Source organism: Leuciscus leuciscus (assembly GCF_965113295.1).
Source record: "Leuciscus leuciscus genome assembly, chromosome: 6".
NCBI classification, from domain to species: Eukaryota; Metazoa; Chordata; class Actinopteri; order Cypriniformes; family Leuciscidae; genus Leuciscus; species Leuciscus leuciscus.
Window position 1 is genome coordinate 29339356 of NC_138730.1, and position 27442 is coordinate 29366797.

At 36.6% G+C, this 27442-nt stretch overlaps 1 protein-coding gene across 1 annotated transcript; it reads left to right on the forward strand.

The window, feature by feature from the left end:
• Positions 1-20: 20 nt before the first annotated feature.
• Positions 21-27277, forward strand: LOC309501312 (MAM and LDL-receptor class A domain-containing protein 1; the record flags this gene model as incomplete). Its single annotated transcript, XM_082173340.1, has 50 exons — positions 21-141; positions 421-549; positions 636-735; positions 866-1028; positions 1146-1389; positions 1930-2052; positions 2553-2680; positions 2754-2988; positions 3076-3344; positions 4392-4482; positions 4664-4804; positions 4951-5076; positions 6178-6305; positions 6383-6551; positions 7319-7438; positions 7524-7681; positions 9671-9766; positions 9873-9963; positions 10039-10161; positions 10247-10349; positions 10465-10615; positions 11467-11692; positions 11855-11981; positions 12073-12202; positions 12298-12376; positions 12520-12684; positions 15891-16016; positions 16104-16319; positions 16451-16570; positions 16697-16849; positions 17009-17085; positions 17159-17329; positions 17435-17635; positions 17805-17913; positions 18192-18314; positions 18401-18497; positions 18668-18824; positions 18978-19092; positions 19731-19874; positions 19959-20146; positions 20256-20421; positions 21229-21450; positions 21543-21721; positions 21905-22133; positions 23706-23865; positions 23946-24060; positions 24173-24293; positions 24828-24918; positions 24994-25060; positions 25140-27277. The coding sequence occupies 50 exons, from the start codon at positions 21-23 to the stop codon at positions 25221-25223; spliced, it is 7167 nt and encodes a 2388-aa protein (XP_082029466.1). The 3' UTR covers positions 25224-27277.
• Positions 27278-27442: the final 165 nt, after the last annotated feature.

The window sequence follows — 27442 nt, forward strand, 5'->3', positions numbered from 1 at the left end:
GTTTTTTAAATGCAGTTTCAATGGGCGCCTCCTGTCCTGATGGGCAGTTCGAGTGTGTTCACTCCCAAGACTGTCTTTCCATGGAGCTAGTGTGTGATTTCCACCCCAACTGTGCAGATGGATCAGATGAGGAGTTCTGTGGTAGTTACAGCATTATCATCTTAATCAAATTATGTTTTCCCTTGCTGATGACACATCTTTGTCATGTAGTAATATTTACTAACTTGTATTGTTAAGCTATTATTTTCCATTTATTTGCATGCTACACCACAGAACAGATATCACAAATGTATAAGACTACAGCTATACAATTGTGATATCTGTTCCGTGCAACAACTACATGCAAATACATGGAAAATAATAGCTTTACAATACAATGCTAGGTTCACAATTTAAGAAATAGCCTATCTTTCGTCACAGGCTCTTGTAACTTTGAGGAACATGCTTGCGGATGGATTAACTCCAGTAGGGATGAATTTAAATGGCGTCGAGAGATGGCAAACATCAGTGCTGTCCCTGGTGTGGACCACACCACAGGATCACCTTGGGGTAGGCCTTTGGACTAGGACAATCAACTTGGATTTGATTTGATATCATGTGAACTTTTGATAATTAGACTTCTGTATTATTTATAGGTGAAGTTATGCATGCAGAAGGTGATCTTGTAAATCTTTTTTCGGAAGCAATTTTGGAACACACACTTCCCAGGGCCACTGCACTCGGATGCAAGATAAGGTGGAGAAGCAGCACATCAAACACTCACTTTTAAATAATTATTTTCTAATCACTCAGATTCTCATTCTTTTATTATTATTATTTTAATGCTTAGTAGTGTGAGCACAGTTTTGTAATCGTTTTATTGCAGCTTTTGGTATCATCTCCATGATCCTGTGAATATCTCTTCCGACTTTTCCCTGAGTTTGATTGGTGACACTTCATCTGTGAAGTTATGGTCGATTAAAAAGGGCCAGACTAATGGTTGGGAAAATGCTTGTTTGTTAATCGGAAATCTTCCTCTGGGCTTGAAGGTAATGCACTGCATTCACAGTCATCTGAGTCACACTAAATTGTTTTTGGACACTGTAATTGGAAGAGCTTTACTGATTTTGTGTTAATGCTTTCTTATTCCATTTACAAAAACACAGCTTGTATTTTCCGTGATTCCTTCATTCATCGGAAATCAGGATATCATGCTGGATGACATTACACTGATAGACTGTGCAGAGGGAGACATCCCTGCAGCTTCAGACCAGCTCAGCTGTGACTTTGAGAAAGACACCTGTTCCTGGTACCATGACCAGTCAACTGAAATCAAATGGAAGAGAGAAAATGGACAGAACCCTTCTTTCGGTTATGAGGGACCTGGACATGATCACACCACTGGTTCGGGTCAGTAAGGTTTTTAAAAGTTTTTGAAAGAAGCCCAACAAAGCTGCATTAATTTGAACAAAAATACAGTAAAAAAAAAACAGTTGTGTTGTGAAATATTTTTACAATTTAAAATAATAACTTTTCTATTTTAATATATTTCAAAATGTAGTTTATTCCTGTGATGGCAATGCTGAATTTTCAGCATCATTACTCCAGTCTTCAGTGTCACATGATCCTTCAGAAATCATTTCAATATGCTGATTTGGTGCTCAAAAACATTCCTTGTCAATGTTGAAAACGGTTTTGCTGCTTAATATTTTTGTGGAAATCAGGACACATTTATTTCAGGATTCTTTGATGCATAGAAAGTTCAAAAGAACAGCATTATTATTATTTTTTAGTTTTTTTATTCTTAACTGTCTTTTTTAAATCAATTTGGTAAAGGTTTAGTAAAACTTTAGTTGCTAAAAATGTAATAAATATATAAACCTCAAACTTAAACCTAAAAATATAAAACTTCACTTTAAAGTAAACAAATATTTTTTTTTTTTTGTGCAGGCTATTTTATGTTCATAGCACCACAACGGTCCTTCAAACCACCTAAGACAGCCAGACTGGCCAGCTTTCCACAGCAGGCCAAATGTGTCAGCTTCTGGTATTTAATCTACGGTGGAAACATTGGTGAGTTAAGAACATGCTCTCATCATGCTCTTGATAAAGAAAGTATGGAGTCAGAATTGATGAATTTTTTCATCTGGAATTGATTGGATTGTAAAAAGTGGACGTTTCATGAAAGAATGTTTTTTATGTAATAATGTGCACCAATAAATTCTGCATAGTGAGACCAGGAATGTGTAAGAACTTGTATAAGGTCAATTTTGAGTTCATGTTTATGGTACGTAGTACATATTAATTTTGCAATAATAGACATTCTGACAAAAAAATCTACACATTTGCACAAATCAGGGTCTGTGCATCCTTTTCATTTAACTACCTCTAAACCTCACAAAAACATATTGGTGATTTTTAAGTTGGTCAGAGATATGTTTGTCTAAGCTCTTTATGTGAACAGTCAAAAACTAACCAAACACATATTTATGCTACAGCATATGTTATTACTTATTTGCATGTACATATTTACATGTGGTTATAATAATCCTGGGTGTCTGTGGCTGTTGAAGGCTCTCTCAGATTCATCACCAAGCATGCTAATGGAAATCTGACGCTTATATGGATGAGGACAGGGACTCAAGGCAACAAGTGGCGTTTTGTTGACCTTAGTTTCGCAGACAGTGAAGGACCAATTCAGGTACTGAATCATACACACTACACCCAGGTGGATATATGCGTACATGTTTGTTCTCATGCATTGCTTCCAATAGATTATATTTGAGGGCATCCTGGAAGGCACTAAAGGCTACATCGCCATAGATGACGTGCAGGTGTCAAACAGTATAAATGGGTCCTGCCCAGCTGAGCGGGAATGCACCTTCCAAGGCTCTCTATGCGGCCTGTCGTCCGACCCTACAGCTGATTTTACCTGGATCAGAACTAATGGAGAACTGGCAACTGGCACCCCCAGCCCTGCAACGGACCATACTTTAGAGACTGATAAGGGTCTGAATATCCTCCTTAGCTACAGCATACCAGATATCATAGTAATAGCTACAACGTGATGATAATTCATATTGTTTTTATCCATAGGCTTTTACCTGAGTGCGCAGCTGTGGAAGAACCCCAGTGGCAGCAGAGGCAGCATGCTGATGGATGTCAATCACCCTTCCTCTGAGCACGGAGAGTGCTTGATGTTCTGGTACCACATGAATGGAAGAGACGTGGGTTCTCTTAACATCTATGTCCAGGAGCTGCACAGTGCCAGATCTCAAATGCTCGTGTGGAGTGCGAGTGGAGATCAAGGAGAACAGTGGAGACACGGCAGAGCAACAGTCAGAAGTCCTCACAGCCCATATAAGGTGCGTGTAGAAGAGTATAAAAGGTACACTCAGTAATTTTGTATATGTTGCACTGTGCTTACAGTATGTTATCATCTGGGACTTAAACTGACTAATGGTGGCGTGAAAGTAAAAGAAACTTCTGCAGATTCTAGATTCACTGCAGAAACACATTACTAACAGCCAAACATGATTCATTTATTTTAAGAGTGAGTGAAAATGTCCACCAATATGGTGGTTTTAACATAAAGAGTGTAGTATTTGAATGGTCAGGTGATCTCAACATGTCATCCTACATGTGGCGACCAGCTCCATGTAAAATGAAAACTTTTTATTGGGTTACTGATATAATTTTACACATGTTTTTTGTAATTATTTTATTTATTTTGTAAAACGTGTCTAAGTACTCTTCTCTTATGTAATTTAATTTCTGATATTTTATGCTCGTACTGGGAGGTTTTGGCCCATTGTGGATGGCACAGCTTCTGATTATGTTCTCTGCTTGCTTTTAATAACATGTGCAGTATGAATCCAGCCATCCATTTAAAAAAAATTTTTTAAGTAGAGCCATAAACAGGTTCAATGTCAGTACCTGTAAAACATTAACTAGGAACATTAAAGATGGGCAGTATAATAATTTGGTAGGAAGTACTGATTGTCCAATAATGTTTATTGCCCAATAAATATGACCTGCATGTGCAGTGGTGTGCGGGCAGGTAAGTATTTCTTTATTATAGAGGTGATATTAAAAATCATATTGGTATTATAAGTTCTTTCAAATGAGGCTTATAATTCCTGGAAAAAAGCCTTCCATTAGTATTCCCTTTCATCTCAGTGGCAGTTGCACTGACTGGTCATCTTTGCTTCAGGCCACATTTTTAAAATTTAGTCAGAATGCATACTTTTGAATACCTGTCAATGGAGAAAGAGGCCTTTTGCTTATGAAATAATGTAGTTATGACATATACTAACTGCTAAAGCTAACCAGCCAAACCCTGACCTCTGGAATTCTGCACTTTTATGCAATCTAGTTATGTTTCAGCCTCTGGTTTACTGTTTGAATAACAGGTCATATTTGAAGCAGTGGTTGGAAATGAGCAGAAACATGATATTGCCATTGATGACCTAACAGTTCTAAATGACCCTTGCCCCCCTCATGGTAAGTCCTTGAACTTCATAATCACAAGATTATCATTTCATTGCTGCTGATCTTGAATAAATTAAGTAATTAATTAACATCTATTCACCTCACAAAGCACTTCAAATATTTTCAAAACAAATGTTTTATACTAAAAACTGCTCTACCATCTAAATAAAGCTGTGCACATGATTCTCTTCAGGGTTTTGTGATTTTGAGATGGACATGTGCGGATGGCTGAATACTCATGTCAACGTCACCAGTGTAGACTGGAGCTGGACCTCTGGAACCAGTAGTAGTGGATTTGACCCTGAGGTCGACCACACCACAAACACTGCCATGGGTAAATATCAACACATTACGTAATGCTGTATGTACACCGGGTAATAGAGTGCTCCTTTTTATGTAATTATTGACTCTTGGAATCAAACCCATGCGCACAAGTGCAGCAAACTGTGTTTTGACAACCACTCATTCTCTTCTATCCAGGACACTACATGGCCTTTGACACATTTAACAAACCAGATCAGATTGCTTATTTTGAGAGTGAGATGATGGATACTGAATCTCAAGGCTGTTTGGAGTTCTGGTTCCACATGTATAAGTGGAGCATTGGTGAGCATCTACGTAGAGAACCTCAATTGTGTTTTAGACTTCGAAATATTATTGGAAGAGAAACTTGATTGTTTAGAATGATTTAAAACAGTGGCTGCATCCAAAATCGCATACTCTCTTGAGTAGGTACTTATTTTGAATAAGTAATTACTTCACGACCGCTAAAAAGTATGTTCTATATAGTATGAATGTGTGTGTGTAGTATGAATATAATCTGGACGTACTACATTCGCCATGTTGTCATTATCATGTGACCTACTAGCGTCAGTTACGTTGCTTCACTGCCATTCAAAAATCCTCTCGCGTGGCCTCATGGGATAGTAAAGTGTTCATCGTATGCACACTTCAGTTCAAAAAGAGATAGAGAGATGTCGCTGCAAGTGGGAGGAAGTTATTTTGTTGAAAGATTAATACTTTATTTATTTTGATGAATAAATACTGCAATATTCTATAAGAAAAACAAGAATTGTCAATGTAGATTTTTGTGGTGACTTCAAAAGTATTTAAATTAATCAATTATAATTAGTATATTAAAATAATGAAACTGTAATCCTAAATTAAAATGCTAAAAAGCACTTTTATTGTCCCTGTTTTTTTATTGAAGTACACACAGTTTTTGAAACTTCTGGAGTCACAAAATGAATTGTGATCAATTAATTGAATTCATGAATACTACCAGTTTATGTTAATATATAAAAGTTTGAAAACAAGCAGCTATTTAATGTCATAACTACAGCAGAAATACCAGAAATATCTTAGCCTTCAAAATGGTATTGGACAACTGGGGGCCTTTGAGTCAAAAAGTCTAAAATCTAAAATGATTTATTGGTTGCACTTTATTTTACAGTACGTGCACTTGCGTGTACTTACATTGAACTTACCTAAGAAAGTACTGGGTAATATAGGGTAACTACATGGGTTAGGTTAGGTTTAGGGGTAGGTTCAGGGTTAGTGCCTAGTTATTATCCAGTTATTGCAATTAGAAGTACATAGTATATACATGGGGAACAGGACTGTAAAATAAAGTGCTACTGATTTGTTAATGTCTATTCCTACGACTAGATTTTTCTTCCATTGTACATTTTGTGTTTATTATTGTAGATAAGATGAAACTAGCAATTTATGTAAATGAGTCCGGTTCTCTACGTGGTCTGTGGAATCGAACTGGAAATCATCAGAATGTGTGGCATCATGTCACTGTAGACTACCAATCATCTGGACGTCACCAGGTGAGAGACTGATGCACAAACACATGCCACACCATCAGATACTTGACAATAGCTGACTTAAACTTCACTGTTTGCAGATTGTGTTTGAAGCCGTGAGTCGATACTCAGACACAGGTGTTATTGCTTTGGATGACATCTATATCAGGAGGAATACGCGATGCTCTGACCTGATCCCAACAACACCAGCACCCACAACCGAGCCAACCTCTCCACCTGGGTCCGCCTTGGACTGCAACTTTCAGGAGGGTAAGAGATGAATGAGCAAAACATGAATGTGTATGTATGTATTTGTACAGTGGAGATAAAACTTCTACATACCGGTTAAAAAAGCCTGATTTTATGGTGTACATTTTTTTTATAATAATAATAAATTATAATTATAACTTTTGCACTTTTAATGTCAAAATGCCACTGAAAACCAAAATGACACATTACAGAGAAAAAGATAAGAAACAAATATTAAGATCAAAATAACTGCAAATGCATAAGTGTACACACCCCTAAATACTAGCTGAAGCACCCTTTCATTTTTATTAAAGCACTCAGTCTGTTTGGATAGGAGTCTATCAGCTTGGCACATCTTGACTGGAATATTTTCCCTTTCTTCTTTTCCTTTCTTCTTTGCAACAAATTTCGAGATCTGTTAAATTGCATGGGCATCTCCTGTGCGCGGCCGGCCCTCTGTGTTTTGACTTATTGTCCTGATTATATATGTATGTATGTACTGTATCTGTGTGTGTTTATATATATATTTATAAATTGTTGGTCCTCATGAGGACAACAGCTTATAAGTCATACTTGATGTTATTAAAAAAAACAAAAAATGCTGATAAAAATTGAAGAAAGTTTTCTGTGAGGGTTGTGTTTAGGGTTAGGGCATAGAATATAAATTTTGTACAGTATAAAAATCATTGTCTATGTAAAGTCCCCAAAACATGGAAACCTGTGTGTGTGTGTGTGTGTGTGTGTGTGTTGTGAGCTGTCTGCTAATTATTCCAGATTTTTGCTTTCAGGACTATGTGACTGGATCCAGGAGACAGATGATGGATTTGATTGGATCCATCAAGTGGGTGGAAAGGTGAATGAACCATGGCTAGGACCTTTATATGACCACACCTTAAAAAATTACAATGGTAAGATTAATTATTTTACCCTTTAGTGTGCAGATCAGGTCAGTTTATAATAATTTGTCATATATTTTCATATTTTGTCTTGTAGGGTTTTATCTCATTGTAAATATGTCTGGAGAACATGAAACCAGTGAGACAGCAGTCATTTCAGCGCCGATGATAATTCAGAGCACTGATGTCTGTATTGGATTCTGGTACTACATGTTAGGACCATCTCTTGGAAACTTAGATCTGCTTATTGAGACGGTACTTTCAACATGGCATGTGTAATTGCGGTCATGATATGTAGTGATATGATTTCTAATATGTTAGGATTCATGTGCATTCATATGGCAAGCCGTTTTAACTTTTATTAATTTCCAGGATATGAATTCTTGATATCAACAATTCAGTTTTCACTAGTTCAAATTAAAGTTATTGATATCAGGAATTAGATTTATACTAGTAACAACAGCAACTTTTGATATCAGAAATTACATTTCCACTAGTAACAATGCTAATTCTTGATATCAACAATTACATTTTTACTAATTAAAATGCTCATTCTAGATATCAAGAATTGAATTTCAGCTAATAAAAACTATAATTCTTGATATCTGTAATTGTATTTCACTAGTGAAATGTCACCATAGGCCATTCAAAATCAGTTGTTGATATCAAGAATTGATTTCTTACTAGTTGAAATTCCAATTTCACATATCAGAAATACAATTCTTACTAGTAAAAACCTTTATTTTTGATATCAAGAATTCAATTGTCACTAGTTGAAATGTCTATTCTTGATATCAACAATTGAATTGCTACTAGTAACAATGTTAATTTTTTATATCAATAATTCCATTTTCACTAGTGACAATGTTAATTTCTGATATCATAAATGTGATTGTTACTAGTAAGAAAGCCATTTTAGATATCCGAAATTATATTGATATCCGAAATAAATTTTCAGATATAAAAAATTTACATTTTTACTAGTAGCAATTCAGTTGTTGATATCTAGAATATAAATTTTTACTAGTAACCACGTAATTCTTGATATCAGGAATTCACATTTTTACTAGTAACAATGAAATTATTTATATAAAAAAAAATATTTCTACTAGTAAGAAATACAAAGCTGATATGTGTATTCGGAATTTCAACTAGTAAGAAATCAATTCTTGATATCAACAATTGAATTTGAATGGCAGCCTATGGTGACATTTCACTAGTGAAAATACAATTACAGATATCAAGAATTATAGTTTTTACTAGTTGAAATTCAATTCTTGATATCTAGAATTAGCATTGTTACTAGTGGAAATGTAATTTCTGATATCAAAAATTGCCATTGTTACTTGTATAAATCTAATTCCTGATATCAATAACTATTGAACTATTGAAAATTGAATTGTTGATATCAAGAATTCATATCCTGGAAATTAATCAAAGTTAAAAAGGCTTGCCATACAGTCAGACGTTCTTTGTCTCAAAATATATTGCAATTATTGCGTCAGTAAATCAATCAGTTTTTTTCAACAATTTTACATTGTTTATCTTAGTAGCTTGAAAAATAATCAATAAATAATTAAATAATACATTTAAATTGTGATTAAATGATATACAGAAACTCAGAAAGGAAGATCAAATAACCCTCCCTTTATAATCACTGGTGCTGTCAATCACACAGCACGAGTTTATCAATGACTGGACTCTTGCCAAAACTCCCATTATAATCAATGGTGATGTCTACACTGCACAATCTCTTATTTACATTGCATTTGTGCTGTTAGTTATGATTAAAGCATTCCTGAGAGTGCAGAAATCAAGTTGCAATAAGGAGATCACTGCATTCATGCGCTCAACAGACTTTTCTGTCATCGGCCACAATGCTGCAACCTTTCATGCGGTGGGAATAGATCTAAATATAATGCTATAGACAGCTGTAATAGTAAAAAGTAACATTGTAAAAGTTTTCGAGAGAGTTCAACATGTAATACTTATTTCATTAGCCAATCACAGTAGTGGCCATTTACATAGAAGTCTCACAGCAGACACGCCACTTCCAACTGAGCGTTCAAATCAGAGGTCTAAAATCAGGGTAGAAAATGGAATTTTTTTATGTAAAAGTCATACTAACATTATAAGTGCACCTCAGGAAAAATGATGTAAAGAAAATGCAGTTCATGACCCCTTTAAAGGAAGTTCTTTTATTTTGTATTTTTTATTTAAAAACATTAGTATTGTTGGTTTCAGAAAACAATGGAAACCATCACATGGACAAGAAGAGGCACCCAGACCTCTGAGTGGCTGAACGCACAAGTCTCTATTAGTACTGCAGACGTTGATCGAGTAAGGCCTGACATATTTTCTACTGTAAATCTCAATCCACATGTATGCTTATTTACCAACAAAGCAACAGGTCTACTGTCTACAACATGACTATCACCTTGTACAGGTAAAGTTCTCAGGGAGCAGAACAGCAGGAGGCAGTGGCTTCATAGCCATTGATGACTTCAGAGTGACTGCAGGAGCCTGTGTGGAACACAGTGAGTCAAAGCGTTCAAAGCATCTTATCTAATTACCAGACATTCTCAGCTATTAAAGTGATCTCTTTACCAAAGACCCGTGTGGATTTGAGTCTCCCTTGCTGTGTGGCTTTGAACCCGATAAGACTGACAGCAATATCTGGCTCCACGTGAATGGCAGCAGTGGCCATACTGACCATACGTACAGAACTGAACTTGGTGAGGGAACAATCGCTTTTGTTGTGAAAGATATATATATTTTTTTTTATGTACTGACCAATGTCATGTGTTTGTCACATGACAGGCCATTCAATGGCTGTGCTTGGGTCCAATCTTCAGAAACCAGAGGTTTCAGATCTTCTGACACCAGAGTATAGCCCATCTACAGAGTCCTGCGTACAGTTCTGGTATGCTTGTGTCAATATAATCTTATATTGGTCCATTATGGATCCAGTTTTTGTATTTAAGCTCTGTTCTAACCCAGTTAAGAGTAATGTTTTGATTAAAGGCTGTTTTTTGTAGGTATTGGCTGTCTGCAGGCTCAGGTGATTCACTCTCAGTGCATGTTCTTCTGAATGGGGAGCTGGGTCCAGCACTCTGGTCTCTTTCTGGAGCGACTTCTGATAGTTGGGAGGTAGCAGAGGTCACCGTGTCATCTCCTTCCAAATTCAGAGTGAGTTCTATGAAAGACTATAGATATAGAAAAACGGTTCACTCCTATTACTAATGAACGGATTAATCTGCAATACGCAATAGGGTAGAATATGTCCCGCCTTCTAAGTAAAAGAGCCAATCGCTGATTGGTAAAGTCATTGAATTACTGCAGGTGCCGTTAGAAGCTCCGTTTCACATAGAAACCTGAGACTCCCACTTAGGACTGCACATGCGCATTGGTCTAGCCTGAAAAATAAGCTTCTTTTTTTAATGCTGTTTGAGCATAAGACAACATATTTTGTTTCTGATTTGAAATGTTATTTAATTGTGAGTTCAGCAAGCAGTTTTAGCTTTTAGAAATAGCTGCCCGGAGGCATTGCAAATATGGCCGAAGAGTGAACAGACTTTCCTTGAAAGGGACTTTGGTTCTATTTCTCTTAGTAAAATGAAAACTGTCATTTACTCACCCCCATGTTGTTATCAAACTTGTATGACTTTGTCTTCTGTGAAACTATAAGATAGCTTTTGGTGAGAAACGGTCCAAAATTGAAGTTGTTTTTCAGTGATCATCCTAACCAATTAGGAATTTGTGAATGAATCATGAATCAGTTGATTTGTTTCACAGAACTAGTCTGATGATTCATCACTGCTTCTCGTCTGTTCTTATTATGACATAAAGTTCGTATTCTTATTCTACATCCTTTGGCAACTTTCATTTGCTTTTTAAAAATGTTATTTTGAAAGTAAGAAACAAAATTGCAAAATACCTGCACTTCCTGTGTTGAAGTATCCTCAGTTATGGAAATAAGTATATTGTATGTCATGTGGTTTGTTTTGCAGTTATTCATCTAATTTTGCATGTGCACACAGGTGGCGTTCAGAGCAGAGCTCGGTCAAAACTCTGAGTCGTTTGTTCTTCTGGATGATGTCTCTGTTAAAACCGGAGCTTGTTCCCAAGCAGGAAGTTGTGATTTTGAGTCAGGAAAGTGTACATGGGTGAATGTTGCTAATGGATTCACAGATGAACGTGACTGGATTCATGCAGACGGTCACTATAGCGGTCCTCCTTTCGATTACACTACTCACACTGCAGATGGTGAGGACTAGAGGAAAAATGTCAGACTAACCTCCCTGATCTCCTGATTTCCTGTAGTAGTTATGTTTGTGGATAATGCCAATATTTGACTTAAGTCAAAATGAGATAGCAGGACAGCTGATGAGACGCAACACATGATGTTTTTTTCTGATCCTTTTTCAGGCAAATTTCTCTTGAGCCCATCTCAGAGGAACAGGCAAGGCCAAAAAAGTAGTTCAGTGCTGACCTCTGAAAGGATCCGGCTGACCAGTGACTCCTGTTTGGAGTTCTGGTACCAAATAAATGGAAGGTCTGTTCTTAATTGCTTTCTGCACTCTCTTCCACTGTTTGACTGTCAGGCGTGATAATGCAGTTTTTATTGTGCACTTTTCTATTGGCAGTGACCCTGGGATCCTTAGACTGCTATTAGATTCAGGTGCAACAGAGCAAGAACTGCTGTTTGAAACACAGGTCACTGGGAACAGTTGGGAAAATGTCTCTATCACTGTGGCTGAGACCAAACCCTTTCAGGTGTGAAATACCTATCTATTTCTTAAACTTTCACCATTATATTGTATCCATTTGTGTGTAATCATATCATATAACCTGTGTAAACCTGTTATCAGATTCACATAGACGCTCAAACAGGCAGTGAAGGATACATTGCAGTGGATGACATTAGATTGACAAATGAGCCATGCAGAGGTAAACTGTCTTTTTAATCAGTGAAAAATAATTGTTTTGAATGATTGATGTAGCTGATGTGGTGAAAAGTGTTTTTCTCAAGAAAAATAAGCATTATTTGAGGGATGTTTGCTGTCAGTGTCTTTTCATTGACTAACATTCAGACATCAGCGTGGAAAGTGGAGTGTTTGTTGGGTGCGACTTTGAGACAGACACTTGTGAATGGAAAGATATCAGTGTCGGGCAGTTTGTTTGGGAGCGGGACCAGAATGGTACAACCACCGCCAACACTGGCCCATCAGTGGACCACACTACTGGCACAGAGCTGGGTAAAATATTTTGGAGAACAACTAACCTGGAATGTACCATATAATGTGTATGTTTGGGGTTGGGTTTTTTTTTTTTTTTTTTAAATAGGTCTCTTATGCTCATTAATTTAAATACAGTAAAACAGGAATATTTTTAAATATTATTAAATCTTAAACTGTTTTCTATTTTAATATATTGTAAAATGTAATTTATTCCTGTTATGGCAAAGCTAAATTTTTACTCCATCATTACTTCAGTCTTCCTTCATAAATAATTATAGTATGCTGATTTTGTGCTCAAGAAACATATGTAATTATTAATATTGAAAACATTTGTGCTGCATATTATACGTGTAGAAATGGTGATGCAGTTTTTTGTGATTCTTTACTAAATAGAAAGTTAAAAAGAACAGCATTTATTTAAAATAGAAATATTTTGTTATATTATAAACATCTTGTTTGTCCCTTTTGATCAATTTATTGCAACCTTTCTGAGAATTTTAGACCGTGTGATATGCCAGTCAGGGATTTCATGGACCACATAATGACGTAAAGAATTGCTGAATAGTTTGTTTCAAGAACCAGTTCTTCAAAAGTGAAAAGTCAAAATTCCCATAACTAATATATAATGTAAAAATAGAATGCTATCAGTGTAATTTAATAATAAAAACATATATTTGTCGTAGGCTGGTACATGGCAGTAGAAGCCAGCCATGGTGACCAGAACAGCTATGCTGCTCTTCAGAGTCTTGATCATTGGTTATTGATCAAGGTTATTGCAACCTTGCTGAATAAAAGTATTCATTTCTTTTTATTATCATTATTATTATTTATTATTTTTTATTGTAAACGCAAACAATTTTTAGGTTTGAAATGGCATTGAACTGGAATAAATTCAATTACAATAAACACCCTTATAGTAAAACTTAATAGAAAAAAACCTGCACATACGTATATGGCTGTTCCTGAGAATTTTAGACCGTGTGATATGCCAGTCAGGGATTTCATGGACCACATAATGACGTAAAGAATGGCTGAATCTTTTTTTTTTTTAACCAGTTCTTGAAACTGGTAGCACTGAAACTGCGCTCGTTAAAATCACAAATGATTTACTTTTAGCTTCTGACCAAGGCTGTATCTCAATACTAGTTTTACTTGATCTTAGTGCTGCGTTCGATACTATAGATCATACATTACTCTTAGATCGACTACAAAATTATACTGGTGTTCAAGGACAAGCACTAAGCTGGTTCAAATCATACCTATCTGACCGCTACCATTTTGTCTATTTAAATGGAGAAAAATCGATCATAACTCCAGTAAACTATGGAGTGCCGCAGGGATCTGTGTTGGGCCCTCTGTTATTCTCAATATATATGATGCCACTTGGAAATATTATAAGGAAACATGGAATTAGTTTCCATTGTTATGCTGATGACACTCAAATATATATTTCATCACGGCCGGATGAAAACGCTAAATTTTCCAAATTGACAGAGTGTGTTAAAGATATAAAAGATTGGATGACGCGTAATTTTCTTTTATTAAATCCAGACAAGACAGAGGTAATACTTATCGGTTCAAAAAAACGCCCACAAAACCTCGCACAATACAACTTTAACATCATAGGATGTCCTGTTACTTTATCCTCTACAGTAAAAGACCTCGATTGCAACCTGTCTTTTGAAAATCATATTTCATATGTTACAAAAACAGCCTTTTTCCACCTTAGAAACATTGCTAAGCTACGTAATATGCTATCAGTTTCTGATGCAGAAAAGTTAGTTCATGCATTCATGACCTCGAGACTGGATTACTGTAATGCTTTATTAGCTGGTTGTCCTGCATCCTCAATAAACAAGCTACAGTTAGTCCAAAATGCCGCCGCTAGAGTTCTTACGAGATCAAGAAAATATTATCATATAACACCGATTTTATCATCATTGCATTGGTTACCTATAAAGTTCCGTATTAATTACAAGGTATTGCTACTGACTTATAAAGCCCTAAACGGCTTAGCTCCAGTCTATTTAACGGATCTTCTATCGCCCTATAATCCATCGCGCTCTTTAAGATCACTAAATTCAAGGCTTTTGGTCATACCTAGGATATCCAGAACCACCAAAGGAGGGAGAGCATTTTCACATTTGGCTCCAAAACTCTGGAATAGTCTTCCTGATACTGTTCGTTGCTCAGACTCGCTCTCCCAGTTTAAAACTAGATTAAAGTCGCATCTCTTCAGCCAGGCATTCATATAATCTTACAGTTCAAACTACAATCCGGCCTCTAGCTCATAAATGCCAGAGGAGAACTGGCCCCTGACTGAGCCTGGGTTCTCCCAAGGTTTTTTTTCTCCATTAGGTCACCTGATGGAGTTTTAGGACACCATTAGGTCACTTGATGGAGTTTTTCGGTTCCTTGCCACTGTTGCCTTTGGCTTGCTCAGTTGGGGATATTTTGGGGATATTTAATTTAATTTGATCAATCAATAAATTCCTCTTGAAACAAACTTTGTTGTATTATTTTAATTTAATACTGTGAAGCTGCTTTGATACAATCTGTATTGTGAAAAGCGCTATACAAATAAACTTGCCTTGACTTGACTTGACTTGAAACAAACTATTTGAATGAGTCAGAATTCCCATAATCAATATATAATGTAAAAACAGAATGCTATCAGTGTAATTTAATAATAAAAACATATATTTGTCGTAGGCTGGTACATGGCAGTAGAAGCCAACCATGGTGACCAGAACAGCTATGCTGCTCTTCAGAGTCTTGATCAATTTATTGCAACCTTGCTGAATAAAAGTATTAATTTCTTATTCATTTTTATTTATTTATTGTAAACGCAAAAAAAGTAGGTTTGAAATGGCATTGAATCATAACATGAATGAAGCTGAATCATGACAGCAACCAACTGAACTGGAATAAATTAAATTACAATAAACACTCTTATAGTACAAATTAATAGAAAAAACCTGCACATACGTATATGGCTGTTCTTGAGAATTTTAGACCGTGTGATATGCCAGTCAGGGATTTCATGGACCACATAATGACGTAAAGAATTGCTGACTCGTTTTTTTTTTTTTTTTTTTTTTTTTTTTTTTACCAGTTCTTCAAACAAACTATTTGAATGAGTCAGAATTCCCATAACTAATAAATAATGCAAAAACAGAATGCTATCAGTGTAATTTAATAATAAAAACATATATTTGTCGTAGGCTGGTACATGGCAGTAGAAGCCAACCATGGTGACCAGAACAGCTATGCTGCTCTTCAGAGTCCTGCCATGAAAGAGGCCAGCAATGAGTGTCTGCTTGAGTTCTACTACCACATGTTTGGAGAGGGTAAGACTAGACATCTTTATGTGTTAAATTACTTCAGGTAATACTAAAAGATTTATACTGTAGTTCATGCAATCTCGTCTTTGCCAGGCATTGGGGAACTTAAAGTGTTCCTCCAAGAAGGTCCAAGGAGGACGCCCTTGTGGTGGATGTCTAGTAACCATGGAGATGAGTGGCATCGGGCAGAGCTGAGTGTGGGTCGCACCCATCAGGTTTTCACTCTCCTCTTTGAAGCTACCAGAACCTTCAGCGAGCTCGGGGACATTGCTATAGACGACATTACCTTTTTCAACTGCACTCTTCCAGGCAGGTTACAAACACATCAACTTATTCTTACTGATAAATCCATTTTAAAGCTCTCAGATCACTTTAACATTTAACACAGCATTATTTAATGGGCCAAGACATTAGTCCATCATCCATTATTTCTCCTTCAGAGCCTCATGAATCTTGTCAAGAGGGCATGTTCAAATGTTCCAACCATGTGTGTGTGGAGCTGAACAGAGTGTGTGACTACAGCGATGACTGCGGTGATGGCACTGATGAAGAGCTTTGTGGTATGACTTTCTGTTTAAAGCTATCAAAAACGTGGTTCTGTCAGAGTTTTAAAGGCACTGATGAACTCTGCAGGACAGTAACATTGTATGAGGAACTGTATAACCTCTTGTCTTTTGTCGGTCTAGATGTAAAGGGCTATAAGCATCGGTGCAGTTTCGAGCAGGGCATGTGCTCGTGGGAGAAGAGTGACTTGGAAGCTGGTTGGATTTTGCAGAAAGGAGAACAAGCCTGGCCTAAGCATGGACCACCAAGAGACCACACCCGCAACACTGCAGCAGGTGCTCAAAATAATACACATACTGTACACTAACATTCAAAGGTTTTGTGTCACTATGGTCAAGGATGCATTTAACGGATCAAAAGTGACAGTCAAGGCATTTTAAGGCACCAAATAGGCATGTTAGAATGATTTCTGAAGGACATGTGGCATGTTCTAGGTCATTTCATCACTCCAGCACATGAAGTGACAGCAGAGATCATCTCCAGCACCCTGCTGCCCAGCTCTGATTGCACCGTGAGTCATGTGTCGATCAAATAATGTAATCCAAAGTCTCTTTTATATGTACTGATGCACCTTGTTCTTGCAGGTGAGGTTCTACCACTATTCTCATGGTGACAGCACTGGTTCCAGGCTAGTCGTCACGCTGAGGACGCTAAGTAATGGAGATGATGACAATATACTTTGGGACAAGACTGTGACACAGAGCTTCCTCTGGCACAGAGCAGAAGTCACCTTTTCTACCGCAGTTAAGAGCAAGGTCAGAGTTTTGTTTTGTTTTTTACAGTATATGTGTCATTTACATAATTTCATGGCTTAAATAATGTATAACATCAGTTAGAAATAAAACTGGCTTTATTTTCAGATTGTTTTCCAGTATGTGGGAAATGGTGAGGCTCATGCATCGCAAACAGCGGTGGATGATATTTCCTTCTCTGTGACGTGTGCTCATGATCCTGACAACAGCGAGCTGCCAGTCACACCTGAGCCAACGATGACACCAGCTACAGCAACTACACCAGTGACTGATGCTTCTTCAGCTTCACCTACAGTCAACCCTTGTAAGGTCAGGAAATTTCAGTTGTAACTATTGCATACCCTGACTATACTACTGTATGTACAAAGATGAAGAGTGAATATTCTCTCTCATTTTTGCTACTCTTCATTTTTTGAGAAAAATTATTGTGAAAGCTGTATCTTTTTATTAATAAATTGACATGGTTTGTCAAATTCAGGAGAATGAATTTCACTGCTGGCGGTCAGATGGCGTAACATGCATTGCTGCTGGTGCTCAGTGTAATTATGACCTAGACTGCCCTCTAGGGGAGGATGAAGAAATCTGCGGTGAGTCATTTTCTTGCTATTTTCTTTCTTCAGGATTAATATGTATAAAAATAAAATATAATAGACAGATTTTAGAAATGTAGAAAATTAGACTTTTGACTATCTTTGATCTATCTATCTATCTATCTATCTATCTATCTATCTATCTATCTATCTATCTATCTATCTATCTATCTATCTATCTATCTATCTATCTATCTATCTATCTATCTATCTATCTATCTATCTATCGGTATGAATGTATGTGTATATATCTGTCTGTCTGTCTGTCTGTCTAGGTCCATGCAATTTTGAGAATGGACTGTGCCAATGGAGTGATATAAGTGTAGGTCCTAACAAGTGGAAATGGGTAAAGGCCACAGACAACACAGACTTGCCTACTGACCACACCACTGGAACAGGTAATTAAATGCTGTATCAATCCACGACAAAAACATATCAAAGTAAATATGATTCATATTTCTTTTTACCCTTTACCTATCCTCAGGGCACTACATGCAGACGTTTGTAATGGATCCGTCTAAGAACGAGGCTGTGTTTCAGAGCCCATCCTTGCCTATCAGCTCTGCATACTGTCAGCTTCTGTGAGTTCACTCATAATTATGTTGTGCAAAACTGGGGTCAAGTCCACATTTTAATGTGAAGTAAATTAAAGGGAAGTAAAATATTGTTTTTGTGAAACAGACAAATACTGTTACACAACACTTGCCATGTTCCTTGTACCCAATTTTCCTTACTATCTCTTGCGCACTAGGTTTCACTTCCACATGGGTTCTGGAAGTGCAGGCAATCTCAGCGTGATCCTGCAGAAGGGAGAGGACAGGAAGCTGCTCTGGTCACGATCCAGCAGCACTTCAGTTGAGTGGGTCCCAGAACACTTACCACTGGGCAAACAAGACCAGCCTTACAGGGTATGTCACAGTGAATGTGTATGGAACACAAAGCACCCATCATGAGTCTGATCTTTTGGGATTCATTCTCTAGGATCCCTTGCTCAAATTATACACCTATTAGGCAAGTGTTCTGCATGAATATGCACATATTTTCTTTGTGTCCCATTTAAGTTAATTTTTAGCAGCCAGACCTCACTCAAACAGGAAGGTTCCCTGCCCACAACTCGGACAACTGCCCTGGATGATGTCTCCTTCCACAACTGTGAGAAGGACTTCCAACCTCCAGGTGGGGAATCTGCTGAGAAGTTAGTTGAGATGGAAATGTGTACAAATCTGAACTGCATAACGATCCTGTTTCTTCTATATAATACATGCTTATCCTATTTTACCTGGCCATGGCATTAGTCTAGAAATGATTAAAGTGAAATATTGTGACTATTTATTTACACTACCATTCAAAGGTTTGGGGTCAGTAAGTAAAAAAATTAAAAAAAATTTAACAAAAGAATGTCATCAAAGATTTTACTGGGGAAAAAAAATGCATTATGGTTTCCACAAAAATTACAACCAAATTTGTATTGAGCAGCAAATAAGCATGTTAGAATCATTAGCATGACAATGAAAACTGAAATAATGACTGTTGAAAGCTTTACCATCACAGAAATAAATTACATTTTAAAATAAATTAAAATAGAAAACAATTATTTTAAATTGAAGTAATATTTCCCGATATTACTGTTTTTACTGTATTTTTTATCAATCCAATCAAGGCGAGCCTTGGTTCTTTCAAAATCATACAAAAATCTCACCAACCCCAAACCTTTGAACAGTAGTTTACATTTTTAAAATTTGAGAAAGTTTTGCTCAGTGACCTGAGCCCACATTATGATGACGAGATCATGTCTCATTTCTCCTGTACTCCAGACTTTTCCTTGGTCACATGCTCCTTTGAGAAGGACTTGTGTGGGTGGATCCAGGGAGCTGCAGAGGACCTAGACTGGGAGAGATGGAGCGGACCAACTGAGACTCCAAATACAGGTCCTTTGGGTGACCACACCAGTGGAAAGGGTGAGCCAGTAACCATTTCCATCTTATCAGTGTCAGGTCAATCATCATGTATGTCCTAATTATGTGTATTTTGTTATTTTACAGGGTATTATTTGTACATCAAGAGCTCAAGTCATGGCAGAACAGGGGATATGGCTCATTTGAAATCTCCTCTGTCGCCCCCTATTGGACCTGATGGATATTGCTTCACGTTCTGGTATCACATGTTTGGAGCAACAGTGGGATCATTAAGAATGTCTATATATGACATTTCATCCAACCACATCACATTAGTAAGACTCAAAAGAAAAACATTTTCTGGGCATTTTCTAATGTCACATGTAAGGAATGCAAAATGTTTTATTCTAACTCCAAAAAATGTTTTTGTCTCTAAAACTGTAGATGTGGCTAAGGGAAGGGTCTCAGAGGAATGAATGGCAGTTGGCTCAGAGTCATGTGAAACTGACAGATGTTCATCAGATATTAATTGAGGCTTCAGTTGGAGGACAGTCTGGGCACATTGCTATAGATGATTTATCCGTCACTAAGGGTGCCTGTGCTCCCACAGGTAATTAATAACGTAGCTTAGTATTTGGTCTGTTGTTTTTCACATTACCCTGTTGAATTGTCCTCCATGCTTATTAGAGCACCACAAGCATTTGGCACAGCTGTAACATAATGTTGTATTCATCCATCTAGTTACTGTCTTCAGTATCAAACTGTCAGCTAAGTGACCAAATTGAATGCATTTGATTCATGTCAAAGACAATTTGATTAAATATACCATAAAATATCCAAAAATGTGAGCCTGGAAGAGGGGTGATTTGATTAAGGAGATCTTGACCATAAAACTTTATTGTATAACTTTAAATGAAAATTCTGTATAGAACTAGGTTTGATGAGTAGTGATTTAAAATAACATATTTTTTTAACATTTACAGTTTATTAAATACTTTTTATAAAGATGCATGACATTTTCGTTATCAGCTGATATTTTCGTAACAGACAAAATAGAATATTTAATCACGCATACTAATTTCTCCTATTTTTACATTTGTATTGCCTTTGCAGTAATCTACGGATCAATTAAAGTTAATCTTTTAAAAACACAAAACATTGTTTAATATACAAGTATATAAAAATAGTTAAATAACTCTGTTAAATTAAATCTTTAGCAATTCTCAAAATGAATATCTAATTTACATATTACACATTATAATGTAATGCCTAAATTCAATTCACTAGAATAAAAGTCTTTATTTTTATTTATTTTTGTAATATTTTTTTTAAATATTGGACAGAAGTTAATATCAGCTCATCTTTACATATTGATAAATAAATGTTTATGAATATCACCAGATAATATTTGTTTCAGAGGGTCTTTGTGACTTTGAAGAGGGGGATTGTGGCTGGATACAACAGGCCGAAGATGACCTGGACTGGATCCGAGTGTCAGGAAATAATGTAAAATCTAAATCTGGACCTGGTTTCGACCATACAACCAACACAGCGAGTGGATCCTACTTCTATATGGAAAGTGCACCTACCCATGTGCAAGGACATAGAGCTATAATGACATCTCCTCTGCTTCAAACAGGTGAGAGAAAACTGTATCTTTCTGTTAACTGTGACATATGTAAACTATTAACTTCAGAAAACTCTCATGAGAAGACATAATCTTCATTCCAGGTGATGCCAAGTGTCTCCAGCTATGGTATTACATGGATGGACAGGGCACTGGGACCCTAAATGTGTATCAACAGTTCTCAGACAAAGATCGGCCCCTGCTGGTGACCAAGTCTGGAGAGCAGGGAGGACTGTGGAGGTTTTCCCAGACCCCTCTAACCCTCTCAGGGTCGAACCACAGAGTGAGTCAGCGTTGCATCTGGTGACTGATTGAAACGTCCAGCTCATTATTTCAGAATTACAATCACATATTATTGCAAATAATGGCCTTAAAACCCTGCCACAAGTTATACTACAGTTTGTACCCTTGAGTTTAATGATGTGGAACTGCAGGAGTGTCCTCATTAATACAGCTGTCTTTTCAGATTGTGGTGGAGGGAATTGCAGGCCAGACTGAACAGGGAGTCATAGCGCTTGATGATGTTCAGGTTTCAAACTATCCCTGCACTCCTTCAGGACAATGTGACTTTGAGGCAAACTTCTGCAGCTGGATGAATCTGATAGAGGTGGATGATGCGGACTGGCTCAGAGCCCAGGCACGTACTGGAAATCACACACGACCCAGTGTGGACCACACCACCAACACTTCCACAGGTGGGCTGAAGGAGTTCACTGAGTTTTATTAAAATGTCATGAAGAAGTATATGAAGGAAGTATTTAGATAGATCTCATATGTGCCCGAAGCTGAATACCATGTTCGGAAAGGAAATGACGCATTCTATGGAGCACCTGAAGGGAAATGAGATGGGAGGAAAAATATATTTCAATAGTTTTCCATTCTCTTGCAATTATATAGTTGGGTAATTATATTGTATATATAATTTGTGGGCATCAGGGAGCCGCCATCAATATGCGGGTTATGAAATCACTTTTGAATGCACGCTTGCTTTTTACTTTCGCTTTCCAATTCGCAATCTCGCATTCTCTGCGTAGAGGGAGCGCAGTACCGCAGAATGCATTATTCATTTCCCGTGCCTTTCTGAATTTGGAATTATATTTCGGGCACATCCTAAACTGTGAGACTGTAACACAAAGAGAGTGCGAAAAAAATCCATCTTCTTCAAGTCTTTATTTTACCTAACCATTCCTTGAAAAACTTGGTTTACTTTTTAGAGCTGTCGGGATGCATTTTTGTGGGATTGCATACATAATTTGTATATCTATACACATCATCTATCATTGTTGTCACATTGAAACAACCAAAAAATGCATTGCAGTTTTATTTTTCAGCTACTAGATAGTGTAGCTTTTAATATTGGTTACAATGGGTTCCAAATTTTGTGATTTAGTCATTCCAACTATATTTAGAGATCATCAAATACACGTAACCTCATTACTTTTGTGGTGTAAATTGCAAATACAGACAAGAGTTAAGGGAAGCCTAGTCATCTGTCACCTGTCAATCAAGATAATTGGGCTTGAAAAACAATATATTTTTGCATTAAAATTTGTTTAGTTCATGAACAATTTGGAAAACACATAAGTCTTTCTGGAGTCTCTTTGTAAATTTGAAGCACACAACCTTTAATTTAGGATAGTAAGACTTGTTTTGGATGTAAATAATTAGGTGTTTTTAATGAATCAGTTGAGTAAATAATTGAATGAGTGATTCATTTGTTGTGACCTACATACTGGATACAATGTAAAAAAAAGAAAAGGTCACTGAACGAATTAAAGGTGCAGTAAGCTATTTACGAGAAACGCTATTGAAAGTGGATCAGAACGTGCACCAAAACAGACTTGAAGCCAATCAGCAGTAAGGGGCGTGTCCACTCATGAGGGGGGAAGTGCCTGTGCTGCATAACCTGTTTGTGAATTTGTGGGCGGAGCTATCAAGATGTATGCTATCAGAGGTGTGATCCTTTTTGGTTGGGGCGTGTTTGTTTTGGTGATTTCAAATATCAACAGCGTTTCTCAGAAATCGCTTACTGCACCTTTAATGAACAAATGAGTCTTTTTAGTAAATGATTCAGCAGATTTGATTCCCAGGGATTAATCAAAATCTGATAAAAAAAACCTGCCTTTTATCAACACACAGTTAACACACTAAAGAAGTGAGTAATTTATATAGTGATGAAATTGGACCCTTTATTTTAAAAATGATCACAGGTGGTCACATTTTCATTTAAGGTGTAAACAGGTTCTGTGATGCTCTTGTGCCTGTAGGTTATTACCTTTATATGGACAGTTCTGTGGGGACCTGGGGAGACACTGCCATGATCCTGAGTGAGATATTCACGCCTGACAGCAGGGGGCACTGCTTCACATTCTGGTATCATATGTATGGATACAAAGTTGGGACGCTCATGTTATACGTCAATAACAGGTACAGAACCATGACAAAAAAAAAAACCTTTTATGTGTATGAACTTTCATCACAATTCATTGAGACTCTTTCTTTCCAAGGACCATCCATAACAGCGGGAATAAGCGTGGCCAGATAGTATGGGTGGAGTCAGGAGATCAGGGCGACGTGTGGAGGACAGGCAACATCTATGTGTCATACCGAGAGCCTTTCTGGGTATCAAACTCTATCATGCAGAATTCACAGGATCAATGAGAATCATTTTAAGATTTACTCAAAGCAAAACCACAAAACATTTGTACATCATTGTCTCCTTCTCTCTCCACAGTTTATATTTGAATTCCTGAAGGGAGAAGGTCCGAAAGGAAGTATAGCTATTGATGATGTTCACATTATTCCCGGGCCTTGTGACTCAGATCCCACCTCACAACTTCCACACTCTAGTGACAGTAAGAGATATATTAATGCCTGCCAGTCTTAAATACATCTCTCACACAAGATCCAAACTCTTTGTTACACCTGCATATAGAGGGTGAATTGAGAATGATTCTCATTTCTGGTCATGAATTTTTTTTTTTTTACTGGCCAAGGAATGATTTTTGAAACTTATTTTCGCACCATTATCTCATCAGCTCATCTCATCACCTGCACTCATCACAAAAATGTAGAGACCCATCATGATTTCAGTTCCTCATATTTCCTCATAAATCGAAACATGGCATTTTGGATCAAAAAGTTGTGATATTTGTATTTCAAACAAGACATTTTGATAAAAAATCTCTCAAAACAGTGGCTTGAATGAAATCAAATGCTCAAATTATCAAATAATAAATCAAACTCTCAAAATGGCTGCTCAATTGAGAACTCAAATGCTCAAATTCAATTTAATTTCCTCATTCAGGGAAGCACGAACTGGTCCAAAAATAAAAATGTTTAATTTTCATTGTATTTCCTTATACAAAAACATTTGTTGGTTTGTTCAGCTGTAGGTATTGGTGTTGGAGTGGGAGTGACACTTGTGGTGATATTTACTGTTGGTGTTGTCCTTTTTGTGCTGAATAAAAAAAGAAAAAGGTATGTACTACTCAATTCATTAGAATTTAATGACAAAAAAAGAAAAGAGGACAAACATGTTTTGTATCTTTACAGGGAATCTATACTTGAAGATGACGTGCTTAGCAACTCTACTTATAGCCGCTTTGACTGCAACATGAGTGTGAGTATTTTTTCTAAATTGCATGCATATAATGTTGTAAGAATTTGTCTTTAAGGTTTTCTATTCCTGTTTTTGCCAGGGTTTAACATCCACAGCAGAGAACGGCAGCTCCAATGACAATATTTCACTTTCAACAAATGGAAATGACGAATATTTCACATAAAATGAGCAATCCCAAACTCATAGAAAAAAATATATCGCATGTCATCTTTATGCCATCCATATTCCTATTATATTGAAAAATAATCTGGAATCCTCCACACTAAATGCAGTTATTCACATAACCATTTGGAATAACAGTAGCCGAATGGCCTTTAAATGCCTGGCTGACTGAATCATTGCCAAACACAGAACCATGTGCTGGAAATACAGTAAAATGGCTCATTGGCTATATGTGTTTCTTATGATCTCAAGTTCTATATAATAACTTTTATATAGTATAAAAGTAAAACATTTATATACTTCTAGATTATATAATTGATATTGTCTGTCATGCAAATTCAGGCCTAGCATGTGGCACTTGCATGCCACAGTGCCATTTCAAAGGTGTTTTCATTTATTTTGAACACTATTTTTATTCTTTTTTTTTATTTCCGTATTCACATACTACTTGGATAACAACATTGCACTGAAATATGTTGAAGAGACGTACTACTTATGTGCAACTAACATTATTAAGAGTGTCAGGAACCCAACCTTTGCTCTTTTTTTAATTCACTTTATAAGGCTGAAAATATTATCAGTTAACACTATTGCTTTTCCTACTGTAGCTTTGTATTATATGACACCACATCGTATGAATGCTTTCTTCATTTAGTTTAGGCAAATTACAAGAACTTTCTGATGCACTGGAAATGGGGTTTGACCCATGAAACCAGACAATTTCGACTTCACCTAAAACAAAAAGAAATCTTAGCAAGTAGAGGTTTGGATAGAAAAGGCTATGTCTGATATTTCACTTTTTTTAAACCCATGAATCGAGTTGACCTAACATCATTCAGGAGGGGGCTGTTGGACTTTTCCAAACCTATGGGCCAAAGAATCCTCTCAGCCCTATGAGACATGTCACACTCGACTAATCCACTCATTTCTCATAGGAACCAGTTTCCTCACAGTAAGCCAATACTCTCTCTTACTGTCTGCCTTTCAAACAAGCACACACTCTCTCACATAACCACATTCATCCATACACTTACAAGGAAGGATGCAATACATCAGTATTAAGTGCCCATATAAATGAAAGTAAAAGGTGGAAGCTGATTTTTATGCCGGTGATGTCTCTGTTTAAAAACGTTGCTAATCCACTGCTTATTATGGCTCTGTTTATGCTGACGCAAAGTCTGCTGTTCACATTCAGGAGACATTGTTGACTCTGGAGTGATATGCTCAATGTGGTTGAATACTATATTTACAAAAGTGTTCTGTGCTTCGTGGTACCACATTCAGTTTGTGCAACACACACACACACACACACACACACACACACACACACACACACACACACACACACACACACACACACACACACACACAAAAAAAAAAAAAAACTAGTGTGGCAGTGTTCCCTTCAAGTTCAACTACATTTAGGAGTATACTATAATAAAGATTTCATAATATTGTTTCATTGACAGTGGTGGCTAATATTGTCCCGAACCCTAACCCCTAAATTTTAACTCATGAAAATATTGAAATATTTTTTGCAATATTTTTTTTTTAAGGTGAAGTTCAAAACATTTATTTTATATTTTCTTTGTAAAATGTGTCTTCATTGTGCTTTCATGTCACTACCGAAATAGTGTTTTAGTCCACTGGCTGAGACTGATTTTAACCACACCCTTACATTTTTGATCAGGAAATATTCCTGTGTCCCTCTCTCTCACAGCTATAAAATGTAGTTGTTGTTTTTTATGTGTGTACAACTATTCAGAACTGTGCTAGCTAACGTGCTGTAAAGTATCTAAAATTGTCACTATCGAAACAGTCAAAACAGACATCATTGTTTTGGTAGTGAAAAAAGGGAACACATAATCCTTTATTTGGTGGAAATAAACAAAAATGTTGTTTAGTTAGCATTTTTGTATATTTTAGTATGCAAGTTAAAATTCTGTAATGTGATGTGGTCGCTACCAAAACATTACTATCACTACTCGCTACCGAAAATGTGCATTCACGACTGAAACTGGATGATGTTTTGTCAAAAATAAAGTATATTGAATTATCAACTATGATGTTATGATGGTGTTTGGTTCAATATTCAAACTAATCCTTAACTTTGAAATCAGTATGATTAACTTTATGCCATTTACAAAGAAAGATTGGATTGAAAATACAACAAATCACACTTGTAATACTGTTAAAATTGTAATTGTTATTGATTTACCT